The 27446-nt window shown below is 37.1% G+C and overlaps 1 protein-coding gene across 1 annotated transcript in view; it reads left to right on the top strand.

The window, feature by feature from the left end:
- The window catches only part of LOC122800354 (guanylate-binding protein 1-like), an 80213-nt gene extending 53420 nt beyond the window's left edge, over window positions 1-26793 (top strand). Inside the window, exon 4 of the mRNA XM_044069803.1 lies at window positions 26635-26793. Coding sequence (XP_043925738.1) covers window positions 26635-26793 — 159 coding nt within the window. The remainder of the gene's footprint in view (window positions 1-26634) is intronic.
- The last annotated feature ends 653 nt before the right edge of the window (window positions 26794-27446 follow it).

Below are 27446 nucleotides of genomic sequence, written 5' to 3'. Positions count from 1 at the left end.
TTGGAATTTTTTTTTTGGAAAAGCCTTTTTGATGGGTCAAGTTTTAGTGCTGGGGTATTCTCAGGTTGTTTAAGGATTTTGAAGGCCTCTATGAGTTGGGACTGGTGAAGAAGGTGTGGGAATTCCCATCCATCCAAGCTTTTTCAGGTTAGTACAGTGGTTTGTTCTGTAGGGTAGGCCTGTAACGAACCTGGCAATGTGATTATAGCAGGATGAGAGCATGAATCAGATTTGTTAAGGTGAGTGAGGACAGGAGAGGTATAGTAGGGTAGAGAGAAGGTGTGAACGGGCTGTGGCTGCCCTGGCATTCGGGTAAGGAAGGCTTTAATTCTGTATAGGGTCCCAAGTTTCTTGTTGACTGACTTAATGGCTTGGTTGATATGTATATCAAATCTGAGTTTATTGTCAATGTTTACCCTAATAGCTTTGTATAGGTGTCTGGGGAGATGATGGTCCCATTATTGGATTTTATAGTGAAGTTTTCAGTCAGAGATCTATTGGTTGGGTAGAAGAGAAGTAACTTGGTTTTGTTTGAATTTAAGATCAGGAGATGGTTGGCAAGCCAGTTTCGACTTTTGGTGAAGCTATGTTCGCTGGTAGTTAGTAGATTTGAAAGAGAGGCATTTGAACATATTATAGTCGAGTCATCTGGATATTGAATGCAGGTGGCTTCAGGATGACTGTTTGGATGTCGCTTATGAAGACTGAAAGAGAGGTCCCAATATGGAACCTTGAGGACCTCCTATGGTATTTGGTAGTAGGCAGGAGAGCTTGTTTTGCCACATTACTGCTTGTTGTCTCCAGTGAGGTAAGCTTGAAACCAGTCAAGGGCTGGAGTATCTAGATACAGGGTTTTTAAAGTATATAGAAGTAACTGATGGTTTACCATATCAAAGGCTTTCGATAGGTCCAGGAAGAGAGCGGAGGATATTTTTTATTATTCGTTAAGATGAATGTTTCAGTAAAGAGAGGAGGGCAGTGGTTGTACTATGATGGGGTCTGAATCCATGTTGAGAGTCTGTGAGTAGTTTATTTTGGGTTAGATAGAGCATTAGTTGGTTGCATGCACTTTTCCATAATTTTGGCAAGTGGTGATAGTATGGCTATAGGTCTATAGTTGGATAGTTCTGTGGATGAACCTCCTTTGTGGAGTGGAATAACATAGATATTTTCCAAATTGAGGGGATTGAGGCCTTGGTTATGGTTCTGTTAATTAGGATTGAGATAGGGTAGGCTACTTACATCTGCAGCAATTTATAGGTATTCAGCCGCAGAAGATCATTGAAAGGGTGGTTGGCTTCAGTTTTTCAAAAGGGATCTGATAAAGGATGTGGACACTGGCTGGAAGTTAAAAAGAGTGGTGAGTCGGGTATAGTGTTTATAGAAGTGGGAGGAGAAAGTTGGTTAGCTAATGACTGATGGTTTCTGTGAAGAAAGTATTGAAAGAATTGGCTATATCTTCTTGCTCTTGTCAGATAATGTTCCTGGGGTTGGAGTAGTGGATTTGCCTGGTTGGAGAAGTTTATTTTATGCCTCGCCCAGTACTTTGAGGGTTATTCTGATGTTTATGTTGCAGATTGTAGAAGTAATTTTCTTATCTAGTATGATGGCTTTTAGTCTCATTTCTAAGTTTTTGAATTTGATACGATCTAGGGTAGCTTGGTAGTGCGCCATTTATCCCACGCTTTGTCTCTAGTTGTTATTTTGGTTTTGGTGTCTGTTGTTAGCCAGGGTGCTAGTTGAGTTTTAATTCTTATTGAGCGTTTAGGGGCATGCAAGTCAAGTATAGTAAGGAATGAATTGTTAAATGATGACACTGCCTCATCAAGGGAAGGAACTTTAGTTTTGTCCAGTTACATGATTTGAGTTCAAGTTGAAATTTAGTTGGGTCAAAGTTTTTTCTTGATCTGATAGACCTATAAATAGGTAAGCTTGTACAATTAATTTTGTCTTTCATGATGTATGTGAGCAGGTGATCACTAAGATCATTATGGAGAGTTCCAGACATATAGTTCTGGGGATGACTGTTGGTGAGTATCCAGTCTAGTATACTCTCTTTTTGGTTAGTGTTACCTGTACGTGTGGTAGATGATATTATCTGAGAGAATCCATGTAGGTTAACAGGGATGGGGTTGGACTGTGCTGTGCATTGGTTCCAGTCAATATTAACATCGCCCAGGACAATGGTTTCTTGAGGGTAGTTGTTGGCTATCCAAAGTAGAATGACCTCTAGTGTTTTTACATTGTTCCCAGGGGGAATATAGGTGACAATTAGGTTAATGCCCTTATGATTATTTAGTAGAATTTTTAGAGCTAGTATTTCAGCGCTAGAGACCTGGGTGGTTGTATAGGGTTAGTTATGATGTTAAGTGTGCTATTATATAAGACGGCTATTCCACCTCCTCTTTTCTTTACTCTATCTGCCCTAAGTATATTGTAACCAGGAGGCAGGATCTCATTGTCTTTGGTTGATGGCGGAGCCATGTTTCAGATAGACACATTATGTTGGGGAGGTATGTGGCTAGTACAGCATGCAGGCTATGTATCTTATTGTTTAGGCTTCTAATGTTTAAGTGGCATATTAGGAGGAGTTGACCAGTCTGGGAGAGTGGTGGGCTGGTAGGATTTTGAGTTAAGGTTGGGCCTGGATTAGGATGGATGTCCCCATCTTTGGTTATGTTTTTCTTAGATACTAGTAGTCTAATAACTTTGAATAGTAGTTTTAGTTCATATTTGGATTTTGGTGTTGATTGGAGTCGTTTTTTAGAAGCAAGTGGTTGGAATTTATAATTTTGGGGTAGTGTAGTAGTGGGCAAGTTCCGCAGTCAGTGGAGGTAGGGGGGTCTTGGTTTGGCATTTTGGATAAGAGAAACCTATGAATGTGAGATTTTCATAGCTAGTAAGAAAGTATGGCAGAATTAAGAGTGGTAAGATAAGAGGAAATAGTTTATAATTATTTATAGACATGTTATATGTCATCAATGTGCTTCAGAGGAATAGTAGTGGTTAAACAGTAAAGTGGTGGGGGGGAGGAAATTGGAGAGGAAGTTGTGTAGGTTGGAGAGGAAGTAGGGGTGTGGCCTAGTGGCTATAAATGTAGACACAGTGGGGCAGGTGGGATAAGGGGCAGGGAGGGGAGCGAAGCGAGCCCGAGCGTAGCGAGGGCGAAGCGGAGCGGGGCTAACCTAGTCCCAGTTTTTGGTCCTATGAGTGGGGTAAATAATCTGATAGTGTAAGTAAGCAGATTGGAGTACAGGCTTGAAATTCAACATAAACATATACAGTTGTAAAATGTCTAATACAATTCAACATAAATAGGCATTTACAGTTGTAAAACACTTACTGGAGAGACACTGAGCCTTCATGGGGCCTGTAGCAGAGTGGATTGTAGTTGTAGTGGATTGTAGTGGATGTATGTGACAGTTATACTGCTGTACAACTGGATATGAACGTGACAGCTTTACTGCTATAAACAACTGGATATGAAGGTGACTGTTATACTGCTGTACAGCTGGGATATGAATGTGATCGTTATACTGTGTTACAACTGCGGTATGAATGTGACCATTATAGTGCTGTACAACTGGTTATGGAAGTGACAGCTATGCTGCTGTACAAATGGATATGAATGCGACAGTTATACTGCTATACAACCAGATATGAATACAACAGTTATACTGCTATAGAACCCGATCTGAATATGTCAGTTTTACTGCCATACAACCGGATATGAATGTGACAATCATACTGCTATGCAACTGGGTATGAATATGAAAGTTATACTGCTAAACAACTGCATATGAGTGTGACAGTCATAATGCTATACAACCAGATATGAATGTGACAGTAATACTGCTGTACAACTGAATATGAATGTGACAGTTATACTGCTATACAACCGGATATGAATCTGAGAGTTATACTGCTGTACAACTGGATATGAATGTGACAGTTATACTGTTATACAACTTGATATGAATGTGATAGTTATACTGCTATACAACCTGATACAAATTTGCCAGTTATACTGCTGTACAACTGGATATGAATGTGACATACTGCTGTAAAAGAGGATATGAATATCAGAGTTATACTGCTGTACAACCTGATATGACTGTTTCAGTTAAACTACTATACAGCTAGATATGAATGTGAGCGTTACACTGCTGTACAACAGGAAATGAATGTGACAGTTACAACAAGATATGAATGTGGCAGCTATACTTCTTTAAAACAGTATATGAATGTGACAGTTATACTGCTGTACAACTGGGATATGAATGTGACAGAGGGCTGTACAACTGTATATGAATGTGACAGTTATACTGCTAAACAATTTGGTATGAATGTGACAGTTATACTACTATACTTCCAGATATGAATGTGACAGTTATACTGCTGTGTAACTGGAAATGAATGCCACTCTTATACTGCTACAATCGGATGTGAATGTGACAGTTATACTGCTAGACAACCAGATATGAATGTAACAGTTATACTGCTATACAAACAGATATGAATGTGACAGGTTTACTGCTGTACAAGCGGATATGAATCTGCCAGGCATACTACTATACGACTGGGCATGGATATGAAAGTTGTACTGCTATACAGCTGTAGAGGAGTGCGACAGTCATACTGCTATACAACTGGATATGAATTTCACAGTAATACTGCTGTACAGCTGAATATGAATGTAACAGTTATACTGCTGTACAACTGGATATGATTTTGACAGTTCTGTACAACCGGATTTGAATGTGTGAGTTATACTGCTATAAACCGAATGTGAGTGTGACAGTTATACTGCTGTACAACTGGATATGAATGTGACAATTATATTGCTATACATTTCTATATGAATTTGAGAGTTACACTGCTGTACAACTGGATATGAATGTGACAGTTATACTGCTGTACAACTGGATATGAATGTAGCAGTTATACTGCTATACAACTGGATATGAATGTGACAGTTAAACTGCTGTACAACTGAATATGAATGTGACAGTTATACTGCTATACAAATGTAATAGTTATAATGCTGTACAACTGGATATGAATGTGACAGTTATACTGCTGTACAACAGGATATAAATTTGAGAGTTATACCGCTGTACAACCTGATATGAATGTGACAGCTATCCTGTTATACAGCTGGATATGAATGTGACAGTTATACTGCAATACACAACCAGATATGAATGTGACAGTTATACTGCTATACAACCTCATATGAATGTGACAGTTATACTGCTGTACAACTGGATATGAATGTGGCAGCTCTACTGCTATAAACAACTGGATATGAATGTGACAGTTATACTGCTATACAACTTGATATGAATGTGACAGTTATACTGCTGTACTACTGGATATGAACGTGAGCATTATGCTGCTGTACATTCGGATATGTATGTGACAGTTATATTGCTATACAACGAGCTATGAATGTAAGAGTTATACTGCTGTACAACTGCATATGAATGTGAGAGTTATACTACCACGCACAACTGGATATGAATGTGACAGCTATACTGCTATAAACAACTGGATATGACTGTGGAAGTTATACTGCTATACAACCTGATATGAATGTGACAGTTATACTGCTGTGCAACTGGGATATGACTGTGACCATTATAGTGCTGTACAGTTGGTTATGAAAGTGACAGCTATACTGCTCTACAAATGGATATGAATGTGATAGTTATACTGCTATACAAACATATGTGAATACAACAGTTATACTGCTATACAACCTAATATGAAGGTGTCAGTTTTATTGCCATACAACTGGATATGAATGTGAAATTCATACTGCTATGCAACTGGGTATGAATGTGAAAGTTATACTGCTATGCAACTGGATATGAACGTGACATTCATACTGCTATGCAACTGGGTATGAATGTGAAAGTTATACTGCTATGCAACTGGATATGAGTGTGACAGTCATAATGCTATACAACCAGATATGAATGTGGCAGTTATACTGCTATACAGCTGGATATAAATGTGACAGTAATACTGCTGTACAACTGAATATGAATGTGACAGTTATACTGCTATACAACCGGATATGAATCTGAGAGTTACACTGCTGTACAACTGGATATGAATGTGACAGTTATACTGCTATACAGCTCAATATGAATGTGACAGTTATACTGCTGTACAACTTGATATTAATGTGACAGGTATACTGCTATACAACTGGATATGAATGTGACAGTTGTACTGCTGTACAACTGGGATATGAATGTGACAGAGTGCTGTACAACTGGATATGAATGTGACAGTTATACTGCTAGACAATCGGATATGAAACTGAGAGTTATACTGCTTTACAACTAGATATGAATGTGACAGGCATACTGCTGTATAACTGGATATGAATGTGACTCTTATACTGCTATACAATCGGATATGAATGTGACAGTTATACTGCTAAACAACCAGATATCAATGTAACAGTTATACTGCTATACAACCCGATATGAATGTGACAGGTTTACTGCTGTACAACCGGATAGGAATCTGACAGGCATACTGCTATATGACTGGGTATGAATGTGAAACTTATACTGCTATACAACTGCATATGAGTGCGACAATCATACTGCTATACAACTGGATATGAAAGTGACAGTAATACTGCTGTACGTCTGAATATGAATGTGACAGTTATACTGTTATAAACCAGATGTGAGTGTGACAGTTATGCTGCTGTACAACTGGATATGAATGTGACAATTATATTGCTATACAATTCAATATGAATCAGAGAGTTATACTGCTGTACAACTGGATATGAATGTGACAGTTATACCGCTATACACAACTGGATTTGAATGTGACAGTTATACTGCTGTACAACTGGATATGAATGTGAGAGTTACACCGCTGTACAACCCTATGTGAATATGACAGTTATCCTGCTATACAGCTGGATATGAATGTGACAGTTCTACTGATGTACAACTGGATATGAATGTGACAGTTATACTGCCATACACAACTGGATATGAATGTGACAGTTACACTGCTGTACAACTGGATATGAATGTGAGAGTTATACTGCTGTAAAACTGGATATGAACTTGACAGTTATATTGCTATACAACGAGATATGAATGTGACTGTTATATTTCAGTACAACAGGATATGAATGTGAGAGTTATACCACTGTACAACCTGAAATTAATGTGCTTGTTATGCTGCTATACAGCTGGATATGACTGTGAAAGTTATACTGCTAGACAATCAGTTATGAATGTGACAGGTATACTGCTATACAAACAGATATGAATATGACAGTTATACTGCTGTACAGCTGGATATGAATGTGACAGCTATACTGCTCTAAACAACTGGATATGAATGTGTAAGTTATACTGCTGTTCTACTGGATATGAATGTGAGCATTATACTGCACTACAATTGGATATGAATGAGTCAGTTTTATTGTATACAATGAGATATGAATGTGACTGTTTTACTGCTGTGCAGCTGGGATATGAATGTGACAGTTATACTGTAGTACAACTGGAATATGAATGTGACCGTTATAGTACTGTAGAGCTGGTTATGAAAGTGACAGACATACTGCTCTACAAATGGATATGAATGTGACAGTTATACTGCTATACAACAGATACAATATTAATGTGTCAGTTTTTCTGCCATACAACTGGATATGAATGTAACATTCATACTGCTATGCAACTGGGTGTGAATGTGAAAGTTATACTACTATACAACTGGATATGAGTGTGACAGTCATAATGCTATACAACCAGATATGAATGTGGCAGTTATGCTGCTATACAGCCAGATATGAATGTGACAGTAATACTGCTGCACAACTGAATATGAATGTGACTGTTATACTCCTATACAAATGGATATGAATCTGAGAGTTATACCGCTCTACAACTGAATACGAATGTGAGTGTGACAGTTATACTACTGTACAACTGAATATGAATGTGACAGTTTTACTGCTTTATAAACTGATATGAATGTGACAGTTATACTTCTGTACAACAGGATATGAATGTGACAGCTATACTGCTATACACCAAGATATGAATGTGACAGTTATATTGCTGCATAGCTGGGATAAGAATGTGAAAGTTATACTGCTGTAAAACAGGACATTAATGTGACAGTTATACTGCTGTACAACTGGGATATGAGTGTGACAGTTGTAATGCTGTACAACTGGATATGAATGTGACAGTTATACTGCTATACAATCAGTTATAAATGTGACAGGTATACTGCTATACAAACAGATATGAATATGACAGTTATACTGCTGTACAACCTGATATGAATATCACAATTATACTGCTGTACAACTGGATATGAATGTGACAGCTATACTGTTGTACAACTGGATATGAATGTGGAAGTTATACTGCTATATAACCTGATATTAATGTGAGAGTTATACTGCTGTTCTACTGGATATGAATGTGACCGTGTTACTGCTTTACAATCGGATATGAATGAGTCAGTTATATTGTATATGATGAGATATGAATGTGACTGTTTTACTGCTGTGCAGCTGTGATATGAATGTGACAGTTATACTGCTGTACAACTGGAATATGAATGTGACCATTATAGTACTGTAGAGCTGGTTATGAAAGTGACAGATATACTGCTCTACAAATGGATATGAATGTGACAGTTATACTGCTATACAACCAGGTATGAATACAACAGTTATACTGCTATACAACCCAATATGAATGTGTCAGTTTTTCTGCCATACAACCGGATATGAATGTAACATTCATACTGCTATGCAACTGGGTATGAGTGTGAAAGTTATACTACTATACAACTGGATATGAGTGTGACAGTCATAATGCTATACAACCAGATAGGAATGTGGCAGTTATACTGCTATACAGCCGGATATGAATGTGACAGTAATACTGCTGTACAACTGAATATGAATGTGACTGTTGTACTTTTATACAACCGGATATGAATCTGAGAGTTATACCGCTCTACAACTGAATATGAATGTGAGTGTCACAGTTATACTACTGTACAACTGCATATGAATGTGACAGTTTTACTGCTTCACAAACTGATATGAATGTAACAGTTATACTGCTGTACAGCAGGATATGAATGTGACAGCTATACTGCTATACACCAAGATATGAATGTTGCAGTTATATTGCTGCATAGCTGGGATAAGAATGTGAAAGTTATACTGATGTAATACATGATATTAATGTGACAGTTATACTGCTGTACAACTAGGATATGAGTGTGACAGTTATAGTGCTGTACAACTGGATATGAATGTGACAGTTATACTGCTAGACAATCAGATATGAATGTGACAGGTATGCTGCTATACGAACAGATATGAATATGACAGTTATGCTGCTGTACAACTGGATATGAGTGTGAAAGTTATACTGCTGTATAACCTGATATGAATGTTACAGTTAAACTCCTATACAGTTAGATATGAATGTAAGCGTTACATTGTTGTACAACCGGATATGAATGTGACAGTTTTACTGCTTTACAACCTGATATGAATGTGATGGTTATACTGCTGTACAACTGGATATGAATGTCACAGTTTTACTGCTTTACAACCTGATATGTATGTGACAGTTATACTGCTGTACAACTGGATATGAATGTGAGAGTTATACTGCTGTAAAACTGTATATGAACTTGACAGTAATATTGCTATACATTGAGATATGAATGTGACTGTTATACTTCAGTACAACAGGATATGAATGTGAGAATTATACCACTGTACAACCTGAAATTAATGTGATAGTTATGCTGCTATACAGCTGGATATGACTGTGACAGTTATACTGCTAGGCAATCAGTTATGAATGTGACAGGTATACTGCTATACAAACATATGAATATGACAGTTATACTGCTGTACAGCTGGATATGAATGTGACAGCTATACTGCTCTAAACAACTGGATATGAATGTGTGAGTTATACTGCTGTTCTACTGGATATGAATGTGAGCATTATACTGCACTACAATTGGATATGAATGAGTCAGTTATATTGTATACAATGAGATATGAATGTGACTGTTTTACTGCTGTGCAGCTGGGATATGAATGTGACAGTTATACTGCTGTACAACTGGAATATGAATGTGACCGTTATAGTACTGTAGAGATGGTTATGAAAGTGACAGATATACTGCTCTACAACTGGATATGAATGTGACAGTTATACCGCTATACACAACTGGATATGAATGTGACAGTTATACTGCTGTACAACTGGATATAAATGTGAAAGTTATACCACTGTACAACCCTATATGAATATGACAGTTATCCTGCTATACAGATGGATATGAATGTGACAGTTCTACTGATGTACAACTGGATATGAATGTGACAATTATACTGCCATACACAACTGGATATGAATGTGACAGTTATACTGCTGTACAACTGGATATGAATGTGAGAGTTATACTGCTGTAAAACTGGATATGAACTTGACATTTATATTGCTATACAACGAGATATGAATGTGACTGTTATACTTCAGTACAACAGGATATGAATGTGAGAGTTATACCACTGTACAACCTGAAATTAATGTGATAGTTATGCTGCTATACAGCTGGATATGACTGTGACAGTTATACTGATAGACAATCAGTTATGAATGTGACAGGTATACAGCTATACAAACATATATGAATATGGCAGTTATACTGCTGTACAGCTGGATATGAATGTGACAGCTATACTGCTCTAAACAACTGGATATGAATGTGTAAGTTATACTGCTTTTCTACTGGATATGAATGTGCGCATTATACTGCACTACAATTCGATATGAATGAGTCAGTTATATTGTATACAATGAGATATGAATGTGACTGTTTTACTGCTGTGCAGCTGGGATATGAATGTGACAGTTATACTGCTGTACAACTGGAATACGAATGTGACCGTTATAGTACTGTAGAGCTGGTTATGAAAGTGACAGATATACTGCTCTACAAATAGATATGAATGTGACAGTTATACTGCTATACAACATATACAATATGAATGTGTCAGTTTTTCTGCCATACAACTGGATATGAATGTAACATTCATACTGCTATGCAACTGGGTATGAGTGCGAAAGTTATACTACTATACAACTGGATATGAGTGTGACAGTCATAATGCTATACAACCAGATATGAATGTGGCAGTTATGCTGCTATACAGCCGGATATGAATGTGACAGTAATACTGCTGTACAACTGAATATGAATGTGACTGTTGTACTCCTATACAACCGGATATGAATCTGAGAGTTATACCGCTCTACAACTGAATATGAATGTGAGTGTGACAGTTATACTACTGTACAACTGAATATGAATGTGACAGTTTTACTGCTTTACAAATTGATATGAATGTGACAGTTATACTGCTGTACAACAGGATATGAATGTGACAGCTATACTGCTATTCACCAAGATATGAATGTTACAGTTATATTGCTGCATAGCTGGGATAAGAATGTGAAAGTTATACTGCTGTAAAACAGGACATTAATGTGACAGTTATACTGCTGTACAACTGGGATATGAGTGTGACAGTTATAGTGCTATACAACTGGATAGGAATGTGACAGCTATACTGCTAGACAATCAGATATGAATGTGACAGGTATACTGCTATACAAACAGATATCAATATGACAGTTATACTGCTGTACAACTGGATATGAGTGTGAAAGTTATACTGCTGTATAACCTGATATGAATGTTACAGTTAAACTCCTATACAGCTAGATATGAATGTAAGCGTTACACTGTTGTACAACTGGATATGAATGTGACAGCTATACTGCTATACAACTGGATATGAATGTGACAGATTTACTGCTTTACAACCTGATATGAATGTGATGGTTATACTGCTGTACAACTGGATATGAATGTGACAGTTTTACTGCTTTACAACCTGATATGAATGTGACAGTTATACTGCTGTACAACTGGATATGAATGTGACAGTTATACTGCTGTACAGCTGCATATGGTTGTGAAAGTTATACTGCTAAACAACCTGATACAAATGTGACAGTTATACTGCTGTACAACCAGATATGAATGTGACAGTTTTACTGCTATACAAGGAGATATGAATGTGACAGTTATCCTGCTGTACAACTGGGATATGAATGTGAGAGTTATAGTGCTGTACAAGTGGATATGAATGTGACAGCTATACTACTGTACAACTGGATATGAGTGTAACAGTTAATACTGCTATACAACCAGATATGAATGTGACAGTTATACTGCTGTACAACTGGATATGAATGTGACAGTTATACTGCTGTACAACTGGATATGAATGTGACAGTTATACTGCTGTACAACTGGATATCAATGTCACAGTTGTATTGCTGTACAACAGGACATGAATGTGAGATTTATACTGCGTTACAACCTGATACAAATGTGACAATTATACTGCCATGCAGCTGGATATTAAAGTCACAGTTATACTGCTGTACAAATGGATATGAATGTGACAGTCATGCTGTTATACAACTGGATATGAATGTGATAGCTATACTGCTGTACAACTGTATATGACTGTGACAGTTATACTGCTTTACAACCTGATGTGAATGTGACAGCTATTCTGCTATACAACTGAATATGAATGTGATAGTTACACTGCTGGACAACTAGATATGAAAGTGACAGTTATATTACTATACAACCTGATACAAATATACTGCTATGCAACTGGATATGCATGTGACAGTTATACTGCTGTACAACAGAATATGAATGTGAGAGTTGTACTGCTGTACAAGCTGATATGAATGTGTCAGTTATACTGCTAAATGCTGGATATGAATCTGACAGTTATATTGCTATACAACTAGATATGAATGTGTCTGTTGTATTGCTATACAACTGCATATCAGTGTGACAGTTATACTGTTATACAATGAGATATGAATGTGACAGTTATACTGCTGTACAATGAGATATGAATGTGAGCATTTTACAACTGCACAACTGGATATGAATGTGACAGCTTTACTGCTATACAACCTGATATGAATGTGACAGTTTTACTGCTATACAACTGGATATGGATGTGACATTCATACTGTATATAACTGGGTATGAATGTGAAAGTTATACTGCTATACAATGAGATATGAATGTGACAGATATACTGCTTTACAACCAGATATGAATGTGACATTTATACTGCTGTACAACTGGAATATGAACGTGACAGTTATAGTGCTGTACCACTGGTTATGAATGTGACAGCTATACTGCTGTAAAACTGATATGAATGTGAACTTACACTGCTATACAACTGGATATGAATGTGACAGTTATACTGCTATACAACCAGATATGAATGTGACAGTTTTTCTGCTATACAACTGGATATGAATTTGACATTCATATTGTATACAGCTAGGTATGAATTTGAAAGTTATACTGCTTTACAACTGGATATGAGCGTGCCAGTCATACTGCTATACAACCGGCTATGAATGTGAGAATTTTATTTCTATACAGCTAGATATGAATGAGACAGTAATGTTGCTGTGCAAATGAATATGAATGAGACAGTAATGTTGCTTTACAAATGAATATGAATGAGACAGTAATGTTGCTTTACAAATGAATATGAATGAGACAGTAATGTTGCTGTACAAATGAATATGAATGTGACAGTTATACCGCTGTACATCTGGAAATGAATGTGTCAGTTATATTGCTGTACAACAGGACATGAATGTGACACTTATACTGCTATACAATCCAATATGAATGTGACAGTTTTACTGCTAGGCAACCATCATACTGCTATCCAACCAGCTATGAATTTGGGAATTATATTGCTATACAGCTGGATATGACAGTAATATTGCTGTACTACAAATTAATATGAATGTGACAGTTATACTGCTGTACAACTGTATATGAATGTGACACTTATTCTACTAAATAACTGGATATGAATGTGACAGTAATTTTGCTGTACAAATGAATATGAATGCGACAGTTATACTGTTGTACAGCTGGGATATGAATGTGAGAGTTATAGTGCTGTACAACTGGATAGGAATTTGTCAGCTATACTGTTGTACAACATGATATGAATGTGACAGTTATACTTTTGTTCAGCTGGGATATCAATGTGACAGTTTTACTGCTATACAACCAGATATGAATGTGACAGTTATACTGCTGTACAACTGGATATGGGTGTGACAGTTATATTGCCGGATATGAATGTGACAGTTGTACTGCTGTAAAACAGGATATGAATGTTACTGTTATACTACTATACAAGTGGATATGAATATGACAGTTGTACTGCTATAAAACTGGATATCAATGTGACAGTTATACTGCTGAACATCTGGATATGAATGTTGCAGTTATACTGCTGTACAACTGGATATGCATTTGACAGTTATACTGCTGTACACAACTGGATGTGAATGTGACAGTTATACTGCAATACAACCAGATATGAATGTGACAGTTATACTGCTATACAAGCAAATATGAACGTGACAGTCATTCTGCAATACTACCTGGCAGTGACGGCTGGTGACTTCAAATCAAAGGAGGGCTGAAGGAGACAGCTGAATGGGTGGGGTCAATGGGGAATGGGTGTGGCCAACCAGAAAGGGGAGGAGCTATGCTCAAAACCACAAAAACTAACTTTAATTAAATACGCTGCCCTGGGTGGCAAACCATCATTATGAGAGTCCAATCAAGACAAAAATAAGTGTAGAAGAATAAAAATATTTCAATGCATTGGCTGCATGACAGCTTACTTAATATCTAGATGGAAACAAAAGGTTGTGAGGCATGAAAAAATAAATTACTTTTTAAATACATTACTGGAATGCCAGTCAAAATCAAGTACAAGCAAAACCAGAAGCACTCAACTCAAACCACTTCTCCTTGCACTGCAGTTCTAATTATAATTTATATTCAGCTTTATTAAAGTGCCAAGTAACATGCTGAAAGTAGAAATCTCTGTGATGCCCCCACTTGTAAAAATGTTTCTTATCCACAAAAGACCTGCTGCCTGACAACTATCTACTTGTTTCATGGGAAAACATGTAAGTAAAAATGAAAAGCAAACAAGAAACAAGCTCAAGATACATTGCTTAAAGGATTACTGTACAGGTTATGGACCACACATGATTGGCATTCTGTTTAGTTTATGGGTAAAGTCTATAGAGATGACTGGAAGTCTCCAACAAGTGTAATGAGCTTTTTAAAATAATGGAATCCTGTCCTTTAATACCCAAGGCTTATACATTATCTAGTAAAGTATTCTCTGCATGGCAACAACAGAAAAGCTTTCAATGTTGGCAATTCTTTAACAGTATGCTTATTAAAGCTTACTTGCATCTTGCGATCTCAGACAAGCTTACATTATGGTCATTAAAGCATTGCTACTTAAACACAGAGCAACAGGCACTTTGAGTAATAAGCATAAATCAACAGTACAAAAATATGACAGAAACCAGACCTTTCTGCAAAATCAAGGACAGATGAAAAGTCACTGTAGTACTTGTGTCTACCTTGGATGGGGGGGAGACACACTGCACATTTACACTGCATAACTACTCCTTGCCTTGCTCGGACACATCCAGAGTCAGTACATGGTGGAGTGGGGTGCAGCAAGTATGCCAGAATTTGAAATGTCTCTGGCTGACTGTGATGACCCTGACACGTGTCATACCTCTCAACCTCAGAGCAAGAAATCTGGACAAAGCCATACACAGAAGTGGGACAAATGCCCACAAATAAGGACAATTTTTAAATATTTCTCTAATAAACTTAGAAAGATAATAGAATAGGTCTTGCATTAGTATGACTTTTCTGAAGGGTATCAAATCTGAAACTCAAATGTCTGTCATTATTTTCTAACTTCAGTCTTTAGTGATTTTGTCACTAATTTGCCAAAAAACACAATTTTATGAAAAATGGACCAAAAATGTGATGTAAAAATATAAAATAGCAACACAATACAGCTGGGAACCTGTCAAAGAAGGGACACTTTAATATTAGTACTGCTAACTTGAGCAGCTGACAAAATAAAAGAATCTACATGCATTTCAAGTAATCTATAACTTTGATTATTACAGTTATTTCTTAATTGTAAACCCTCCATGTTTTCTTCCAAAATTGCTATTTTGCGGAGGGATTATTAGGGGGAAGAGCAACATTTTAAGCCAAAATCGGAGACAGTTGAGAGGTTGGCTATGCCTAATTCTATAAAGCAATTTATTTGCATGTACCTCTCAACCTGTTAATGCAGTAAATCTGAACAAGGCCAAATATATTGGGAGAACATATAAACAGTACTAAAAATTGCTCTTGTATAAATTGAGACAGTTGATAGAATAACAGTTCTTACTTTAGCATGCATTTTCTGAAGGTTATGAAGTCTGAAACTCAGTGTATCATTATTTAGTGACTTAATTTCTAAATGATTTGCCAGAAAACTACAAATTTTATGAAGAACAGACCAAAAATAAGAAGCAAAAATCTATTCATTCTTTGAAAATCTGGACAGTTGGGAGGTATAGTTCAGCTGGGCCTGTCTGAGTTTGCTGCCCTTCCCCTGACAAAATCACGGTTGAATGGAGCCTCTGCAGCCATTCCAATGAACCATTACTTGGCTATTTCACTCCATTTACCATAAACACTAATGTGCATACTGCTTTACTTGTATGATGAGTTGGACTTCATTTGAAAGTTTTATTTTGTATTTTACAGCACAAACACTAAGTCATCTACTAAACAAAGCAATGCAGTCTCATAATGAAAACTTAGCATTAAAACTTCTCTGCCCTTGAAACTCACATTCATTGAAACAGCATTGAAACCCACATTCAAAGAAAATACATTTTGCCAGTGGCAGATAAAGATTAATTTTTGGCTGTTTTCAAATCATAGGCCCCTTGCATATGAAACATACATGTGCTCTTTGATACACCTTCCTCATTGTACTAAATTATATTCCTTGTACAATATATTACAGTTGTTAGAGGGCGTTTTAAATTTGTTTTGAACATTTTTCCAGTAAGCAATGAAACAAAATGCATGCACCCATAATGACAAAACTGCCCAGTTCAGAACATTTATCATAAAAGTCTACTCAGACTTCCGCAGTCCACCATTATCAGTAAATATGCACAATTCTACAGTCCAGCATTATCAGTAAATATGCACAATTCTACAGTTCACCATTATCAGTAAATATGCACAATTCTACAGTCCACCATTATCACTAAATATGCACAATTCTACAGTCCATTATCAGTAAATGTGCACTATCTCTGAAGAAGTAAAAGTCATCTAAATAATTCCACATTAAAGAAATCTGTAACTAATGAAGAGGTTGCTGCTAGCAAACACCTTTATATTTCATGGTTTCATTGAAAAATAAAGTGCCTGTTGCCCCTCAGGAATAAATTGCCTATATTACATTAAAAAAATAATAAGCTAGTAATATTGCAAGAGGAAATGGATGGCAAACTGATAACGGACTCATAGTTAGTATCTTCACAAAGGAGAACATTCTCAGTACAGCAGCATCCACCCCTTGCAGGAGTAGAACCCACAGCCTTCTGCCTCAAAGGCAAGTACACAACTTGTTGTGCTATTAACAAGGCAAACCAATTTCACTTAAGCAGCACTAAACTTCTGTTCCCCTGCAGCTCTCAGCTCCTTGTAAAATCTACTCAATACTCAACTTCACAGCACAAGAAAACTGGAAAAAGCCAAAATGTATTGGGGGGGGGTCAAAAGCCCAAAAACCAGGGACACAAACATTGTTTGTATAATCTTGGAAAGTTGCTAGAACCATACATTTTACTGCCAAGCTCCCTGTGCAAAACAGAGCAACATACCACTACGCCAAATCAGCTGCTTTGTAAAGAGGAAGACTGAAACTTAAATGGCTATCATTTAGTGAATTCAGTTCTCACCATAGCTGTCAACCTCTTAGTACAAAACACCTGGACAAACCCAGTAATGAGGGAATACAGCCCTCAAACATTCAGTGAATTCAGTTCTTGCCATAGCTGTCAACCTTAGCACAAAAAACCTGGACGAAGCCAATAATGAGGGAATACAGTCCCAAAAATAGGGACAAATTTCAAATATTCATCTTATAAACTTAGAAAATTGCTAGAATAAAATGTTGTGTTACGGTTGTGTCACTATGTATTTTCTGAAGAACATGAAGTCTGAAATTCAAATGCCTGTCAATTTTACTGCTGACAGAATAAAAACAATTTTCAGCAGAGACCCAGGGAGAAATACTGCAGACACGTCTTTGTAAAATGACAGGGCACCAGAGGAAATCCACACAAACACAGGGAGGAGATGCAGACTCCACACAGAAAGCACCCCAGCCAAGAATCAATCCAGAAAACCTATAGCTGTGAGGCAACAATACTACCATTGCACCATCAAATATGCAAGGACTTAAACATTCAGAAACCTGAAGTCTGAAATTCAAATGCCTGTCAATTTTATTTAACATTTGTTAATCAGGACAGTCTGACTTGGAACAAAAAAAAAAATTCAGCAGAAGCCCAGGAAGAAATAATGCAGACATGTCTTTGTAACATGGGAGGACACAAAAGCAAACCCACACAAACACATGGAGAAGATAAAGACCCCACAAAGAAGGCACCCCAGCCGAGAAGCAAACCTGAGAACCTGTAGCTGTGAGGTAACAATGCTACAACTGCCCCATCAAATAACAAGCATTGCAGCATTTACAAACCACAGATATTATGAGGAACAGATCAGATCAAACATGAGGCAAAAATCTGCAGTTTTTTTTCACAAATGGTGGTGGGTAAGGAATTAAGGTCTTTAATACCTGCATACAAGGTACAGGGTTCAAGCTTGAGGTATTCCCTTCCACAAACACTTGTAGTAGCAAACCACAAAAACTAAATATACTGCACTGGGTGCCAAACAGTTGTCATGAGAGTCCAATCAAGACAAAATGAAGTGTCGAAGAATAAAAATATTTCAATGCATTGACTGCATGACAGCTTAATATCTAGATGGAAACAAAAAAGGTTGTGAGACATGAAAAAATAAATTACTTTTTTTTAAAAACATTAATGGAATGCCAGTCAAAATCAAGTATAAGAAAAACCAGAAGCACTCAACTCAAACCACTTCTTGCACTGCAGTTCTAATTATAATTTATATTCAGCTTTATTAAAGTAACAAGTAACATGCTGAAAGTAGAAATCTCTGATGCCCCCACTTGTAAAAATGTCCCTTATCCAAAAAAAGACCTGCTGCCTGACATCTACTTGTTTCATGGGGAAAACATGATCAAAGTAAAAAATGAAAAGCAAACAAGAAATAAGCTCAAGATACATTGCTTAAAAGGATTACTGTACAGGTTATAGACCACGCGATTGGCATTCGGTTTATGGTTAAAGCCTGCAGAGATGACTGTAAGTCTCCAAGTGTAATGAGACTCTTAAAATAATGTAATTCTGTCCTTTATTACAAATACTGGCATATGCATGTCAATACCCAAGGCTTATACATTATCTAGTTAAGTATTCTCTACATGGCAACAGAAAGGCTTTCAATGTTGGCAATTCTTTAACAGTATGCTTATTAAAGCTTACTTGCATCTTGCAATCTCAGCCAAGCTTACCTGATGGTCATTAAAGTATTGCTACTTAAACACAGAGCAACAGGCACTTTGAGTAATAAGCATAAATCAACAGTACAAAAAATATGACAGAAACCAGACCATTCTGCAAAAATCAAGGACAGATGAAAAGCCACTCTAGTACTTGTGTCTACCTTGGATGGGTGGGATTCTCTGCACATTTACATTGCATAACTACTCCTTGCCTTGCTTCGGCACATCCAGAGTCACTACATGGGGGAGTGGGGTGTAACAAGTATGTCACAGTTTGACATGTCTCTGGCTGACTTGTGATGGCCCTGACACATTTCATTTGTCATACCTCTCAACCTCAGAGCAAGAAATCTGGACAAAGCCATACAAAGAAATGGGACAAAGGCCCAAAAATAAGGACAATTTTTAAAATATCGCTCTTATAACCTCAGAAAGCTAATAGAGGTCTTGCATTAGTATGAATTTTCTGAATGGTATGAAATCTGAAACTCAAATGTCTGTCATCATTTTCTAACTTCAGTCTTTAATTATTTGTCACTAATTTGCCAAAAAAACACAATTTTATGAAAAATGGACCAAAAAATGTGATGTAAAAATATAAAATAGCAACACAATACAGCTGGGAAACTGTCAAAGAAGGGACACTTTAATATTAGTACTGCTAACTTGAGCAGCTGACAAAATAAAATAATCTACATGCATTTCTGAAATAAAAGTAATCTGATTATTACAGTTATTTCTTAATTATAAACCCTCCATGTTTTCTTCCAAAATTGCTATTTTGTGGAGGGATCATTAGGGGAAGAGCAACATTTTGAGTCAAAATCAGGGACATTTCAGAGGTTTGGCTATGCCTAATTCTATAAAGCAATTTATTTGCATGTACCTCGCAACCTGTTAATGCAATAAATCTGGACAAGGCCAGATATATTTGGGGAACATATAAACAGTACTAAAAATTGCTCTTGTATAAACTGGGACATAAATCTGGACAAGGCCAAATATATTGGGGGAACATATAAACTGTACTAAAAAATGCTCTTCTATAAACTGGGACAGTTGATAGAACAGGTCTTACTTTAGCATGCATTTTTCTGAAGGTTATGAAGTCTGAAACTAGGTGTGTCATTATTTAGTGACTTAATTCCTAAATGATTTGCCAGAAAACCACAAATTTTATGAGGAACAAATCAAAATAAGAAGCAAAAAATCTATTCATTCTTTGAAAATCTGGACAGTTGGGAGGTATGGTTCAGCTAGGGCTGTCTAAGTTTGCCGCCCTTCCCCCTCACAAAACCCTGGTCGAATGGAGCCTCCCTGCAGCCATTCCAATGATCCATTACTTTGCTATTTCACTCCATTTACCATAAACACTAATGTGCATACTGATTTACTTCTATGAAGATTTGAACTTCATTTGAAAGTTTTATTTTTGCATTTTACAGCACAAACACTAAGACATCTACTAAACAAACTTGGCATTAAACCTTCTCTGCCCTTGAAACTCACATTCACTGAAACATTAAAATCCACATTCAAAGAAACTACATTTTACTCGTGGCAGATAAAAAATAATTCTGGGCTGTTTTCAAATCATAGGCCCCTTGCATATGAAACATACATGTGCTCTTTGATACACCTTCCTATTGCTTTGAACATTTTTCCAGTAAACAATGAAACAAAACTGTCCAATTCAGAACATTTCCATCTTAAAAGTCTACTCAAACTTCTACAGTCCACTATTATCAGTAAATATGCACAATCTCTGGAGTAGTAAAAAAGTCATCTAAATAATTCCACGTTAAATAAATCTGTAATGAAGAGGTTGGTGCTAGCAATCACCTTTATATTTCATGGTTTCATCGAATAATAAAGTGCCTGATGCCCCTGTGGAATAAATTGCCTAAATTACATTAAAAATAAGCTAGTAATATTGCAATAGGAAATGGATGGCAAACATAACAGGCTCATAATTAGTACCTTAACTTTCAGTATGGCAGCATTCACCCTTTATGGGAGTAGAACCAACAACCTTCTGCATCAAAAGCAAGCACACAGCCTGTTGTGCTATGAGTACTAAACTTCTCTTCCCCTGCAGCTCTCAGCTCCTTGTAAAATCTACTCAATACTCAACTGCATCTCAACTTCGCAGCACAAGAAGTCTGGAAAAAGCCAAATTTATTGGGGTGGGTCAAAAGGGCAAAAACCAGGGACACATTAAACATTGCTTGTATAATCTTGGAAAGCTGCTAGAATAAAATGCTGTGTTACCACCATACATTTTACTGCCAAAGTCCCTGTGCAAAAAAGAGTCAGAACAACATACCGCTATGCCAAATCACCTGCTTTGTGAAAGAAAAATGCTGTGTTACCACCGTACATTTTACAGACAAGGTCCCCTGCGCAAAACAGTCAAGAGCAACATACCACTACGCCAAATCAGCTGTTTTGTGAATGAGAGGAAGACTGAAACTTAAATGGCTATCATTTAATGAATTCAGTTCTCACCATAGCTGTCAACCTCTTAGCACAAAACACCTGGATAAACCCAGTAATGAGGGAATACAGCCCTCAAACATATTCAGTGAATTCAGTTCTTGCCATAGCTGTCAGCCTTAGCACAGAAAACCTGGACAAAGCCACTAACAGGGTATTACAGTCCCAAAAATAAGGAAAAATTTCAAATAGTCATCTTATAAACTTAAAAAAATGCTATAATAAAAGGCTGTGTTACTATATATTTGTTGCTAGAATAAAAAGTTGTTTACTATGTATTTTCTGAAGACTATGAAGTCTGAAATTCAAATGCCTGTCAATTTTACTTCTGATGGAACAAAAACAATTTTCAGCAGAGGCCCAGGGAGAAATACTGTAGACACGTCTTTGTAAAATGGCAGGATACCAGAGCAAATCCACACAAACACAGAGATAAGATGGAGACTCCACAAAGAAGGCACCACAAATCCTGTAGCTATGAGGCAACAATACTGCCACTGCACCATCAAATATGTAAGAAATTAAACATTCAGAAACCCAAAGTCTGAAATTCAAATGCCTGTCAATTTTATTTAACATTTGTTAATCAGGACAGTCTGACTTGGAACAAAAAAACAATTTTCAGCAGAGGCCCAGGAAGAAATAATGCAAACATGTCTTTGTAACATGGGAGGACACAAAAGCAAACCCACACAAACACAGGGAGAAGATAATAGACCCCACAAAGAAGGAACCCCAGCCAAGAATCAAACCTGAGAACCTACAGCTGTGAGGCAACAATGCTACTACGACACCATCAAATATCAAGCATTGCAGCATTTATAAACCACAGATATTATGAGGAACAGATCAGATCAAATATGAGGCAAAGATCTGCAATTTTTTTACAAATGGTGGTGGGTAAGGAACTCAAGTCTTTAACACCTGCATACAGGCTACAGGGTTCAAGCCTGAGGTATTCCCTACCACACCACCATGAGCACCTGGGGCATTTACACACACACACAGTACAAAGCACCAGTCCAGTATAAAAGCATAAATTCACACACACTTCTCTATTCAGAAAGCACCAGTCCAGCATAAATTCAAACATACATGATACCATCAATTCAAATAGTAAAAAGCATAAATTGAAACAGTAATAATTAACACACTTACCTGTCCTGGCTGTCCATTCTCCATAACGTACATCCAAATGCCTGAGCATTAATCCAAAGACCCGCGAGATTCCTGAGATCCAAACCCCTTCCCGACGAGAGACTGCAGCAATTCCAGACTGCTGGTGTTGCAGTCCGGCCCTGATGCATTTTCCCAGCGAGTCTGTGCACTTTATAAGTGCACAGACATCTCCTCATGTTTCCCTACCAGGACTGCCGGACTGCCTGGAGCATGCGCAGTAGTCTGAACTACTGCGCATGCGCGAAGTCCGTGAATTTTAAAACTTTTTTTTTCTTTTTTCTTTTTTTTTTTTTAAATTTCTTTTTAGTTCTTTTTGTTGAGGGGGCTGCAGTCCGGCATTCCAATAGCACGGGCCGCCCCTGCTACCTGGTATGAATGTGACAGTTATACTGCTGTACAACTGAATATGAATGTGCGCGTTTCACTGCTGTATCACCAGATATGAATGTGACAGTTATATTGCTATACAACCGGATATGAATGTTACAGTTAGACTAGTGTACAAATGGTATATGAATGTGACAGTTATACTGCTGTAGAACTGGATATGAATGTGGCAGTTATACTGCTATACAAGCAGATGTGAATGTGACAGTTATACTGCTGTACAACTGGATATGAATGTGACACTTATTTTGCTATACAACCGGATGTCAATGTGACAGTTATACTGCTATACAACGAGATATGAATGTGACAGTGATACTGTTGTGCAACTGGATATGTATGTGACAATTATACTGCTATACAACCGGATATGAATGTGACAGTTTTACTACTATACAACAGATATGAATGTGACAGTCATATTGCTATACAACTGAGTATTAATGTGAAAGTTATACTGCTGTACAACTGCATACGAGTGTGGCAGTCATAGTACTTTGTAACTGAATATGCAGTTATACTGCTGTACAACCTGATATGAATGTGACAGTTGTATTACTGTACAACTGGATATGAATGTTACAGTCATACTGCTATACAGCTGGATATGAATGTGACAGTTATACTGCTATAAAACAGTATATAAATGGGACAGTTATGCTGCTATAGAATGAGATATGAATGTGACAGTTACAGTGCTGTACAGCTGTGATATGAATGTGACACTTATACCGCTATACAACTGGATATGAATGTGACAGTTATACTGGTGTGCAACTGGATATGTATGTGACAGTTATAATGCTATACAACTGGATATGAATATGACAGTTTTACTTCTATACAATGGATATGAATGTTACAGTCATACTGCTATACAACTGAATATGATTGTGACAGTTATGCTGATACAGAATGAGATATGAATGTGACAGTTATACTACTGTACAGCTGGGATATGAATGTGACAGTTATACTGCTGTACAACAGGATATGAATATGACAGTTATAGTGCTATACAACCGGATATGAAGGTGACTGCTATACTGCTGTACAACTGGATATGAATGCAACAGTTATACTGCTATACAAGCGGATATGAATGTGACAATTATATTGCTGTACAACTGGATATGAATGCGACACTTATTTTGCTATGCAACCAGATGTTATTGTGACAGTTATGCTGCTATACAACCAGATATGAATGTTACAGTTATACTGCTGTGCAACTGGATATGTATTTGACAGTTATACTGCTATACAACCGGATATGAATGTGACAGTTATACTGCTATAAAATGATATATGAATGTGACAGTTATACTTCTGTACAGCTGAGATAAGAATGTGACAGATATATTTCTGTACAACTGGATATGAATGTAACAGTTATACTGCTATACAAGCGGATATGAATGTGACAGTTATACTGCTGTACAACTGGATATGAATGTAACAGTTATACTGCTATACAGGCGGATATGAATGTGACAGTTATACTGCTGTACAACTTGATATGAATGTGACACATACTACTATATAACCAGATGTCAATGTGATAGTTATACTGCTGTACAACTGGATATGTATGTGGCAGTTTTACTGCTATACGAATGGATATGAATGTGACAGTTATACTGCTATACAACTGAGTATGAATGTTAAACCTCACCACAACAACAAATAGAACATGCTAGAGGGATAGATTCCTGTCACAGAGACTCCCCATGCTTTGGAAAAAAATTCCTAACTAAATTAGGCAGAGCCCCTCACTAACACTCTTCAAGAGAAGCCTTGACGAGTGGATGGGTAACAGAAAATACAACCCTGAGATCACTTCTTTGGCTCTGCTTGACAGAGGCTCAGTTAATTAATCAATGGGGCAGCAAAAGCTGACACACTCTGGCTAGGCTTATAAATGCCCTCGGGCAGATAGCCTAGTACCTACCTATGAACCTATGAAAGTTATACTGCTTTACAACTGCATATGAGTGTGACAGTCATATTACTATGTAACTGTATATGCAGTTATATTGCTGTACAAGTGGATATGAATTTGTGAGTTATACTGCTATGCAACTGGATATGAATGTGACAATTTTATTGCTGTACAACTGGATATGAATCTGACATTTTTTTTTTAAATTGATCTGCCATGAGATTGCTTTGCATATGCAGTTGTGATGAATTTTAAATACTGTCCACTGAATCACAGTAAATCTGCAAGACAAACTTTTACATTGCTACTGTTTGCTAATAATCTTACTTTGTATTATGTTATACTACTAGAAAAATTATTGCAATTTTTATAGTTTGTTTTTTAATATTAATGTGTAGAGCTTTTCTTCCTTGGCTGTCATTGAAAAGCAGGTACTTTTCTGACCCAGTTGGACTATCTTGGTAAACAAGTGCTAATAAATATATGAATAAATATATTTTCATTAATGATTTTTCAAAAATGTATCCAACTATTTAGTGCAATATTTAGATCATGCCAACAGGATCTGCTCAGCTAAATCAGCCAATCAACTTTGAACAAGTGCACAACACAGACCTCCCAACCGTACCGAATTACCCGGTAAAATACGAGTTTTGGGGTCCAAATAATGGAGTGCCACGATTCCCAAGTGGCACCCCTTAAATTCTGAGTTTCCCAGCACTTGTCCTTAAATTTCCGAGTTTTCCGGCACTTGGATTTTAAATTTCCCGGCTTTATGAACTGACGTCATCACGTACGTCAGCTCTGTGAAAACAGCCTGCGAAAATGAGCTGAAGCTAACGCATGAATGCATTTCTGAATGAAATGCTTCTTAAATTCTTAGCGGGAAGTTGGAAAGGAAACACAGCAGCCGTTTAAAAAAGGAACAGAACAGCAACCATTTAAAACGGCAAGGCATGTGGATGTGAAAGTTTTGAAACTGCGAGCGAGCCTGGAATTGGATGAGTGCAATGGGAGTAACAGCCGTTGGATCTGGGAGTAACAGCCGTTGGATCTATGCTGCACGGACTAGAACTGCCGCCGAGTCGCCGACTGGATATGCTGCCTGCTGTACAGAGAAAAAGCTGTTGTTGCCAACTGGAAAGGTAGGAACTAAGTGGTGTGCATGTGTGTGTGTGTGTGTGTGCATCTGAGAGGGAAAAGGGAGTAAAATGGAAGTTTTTTAATAATAATTATAACTCAATCCGTAATCGTTGGCAAGTTGGTAACACTGAAGAATAAATGACTAGTGCAGTGCTGTGCATCGCAGAGAATTCTAAACACTTCAGATGAGAAGAAAACAGGATTTGCAATGCAAGGTTGGATAATCCCTCTCCTTGCTTGATGGCATGTATGTGTGTGCAGACTTCTGTTCTTCTGGTCACTAGCTGTTCCGCTGTTAAACTATTAGCTAACTGTGGGAAGGGAAGCAAAGAGATGAAGTTTAGAAGTGTTATGTAATTTCATGTGGCAAGCTATGGCTGGAATTGAGAAAGAAGAGAACAGCTGGTATGATACAGAAGTAAAGTGACTCATTATGACTAAACTGTAACAAGTTTTGCAATTTATTAGCTTTACAGAACTACTGTTTACTATTTCAACAAAAATACTTGGAGCTGCCAGAGTTTGCTAAAAAGAAAACGTGACAATTTATGA

The sequence above is a fragment of the Protopterus annectens genome, chromosome 4.part0 (assembly GCF_019279795.1).
Source record: "Protopterus annectens isolate FY-2018-M chromosome 4.part0, PAN1.0, whole genome shotgun sequence".
In the NCBI taxonomy this organism is placed as follows: domain Eukaryota; kingdom Metazoa; phylum Chordata; order Ceratodontiformes; family Protopteridae; genus Protopterus; species Protopterus annectens.
This window is presented reverse-complemented; position numbering and strand designations above follow the sequence as displayed.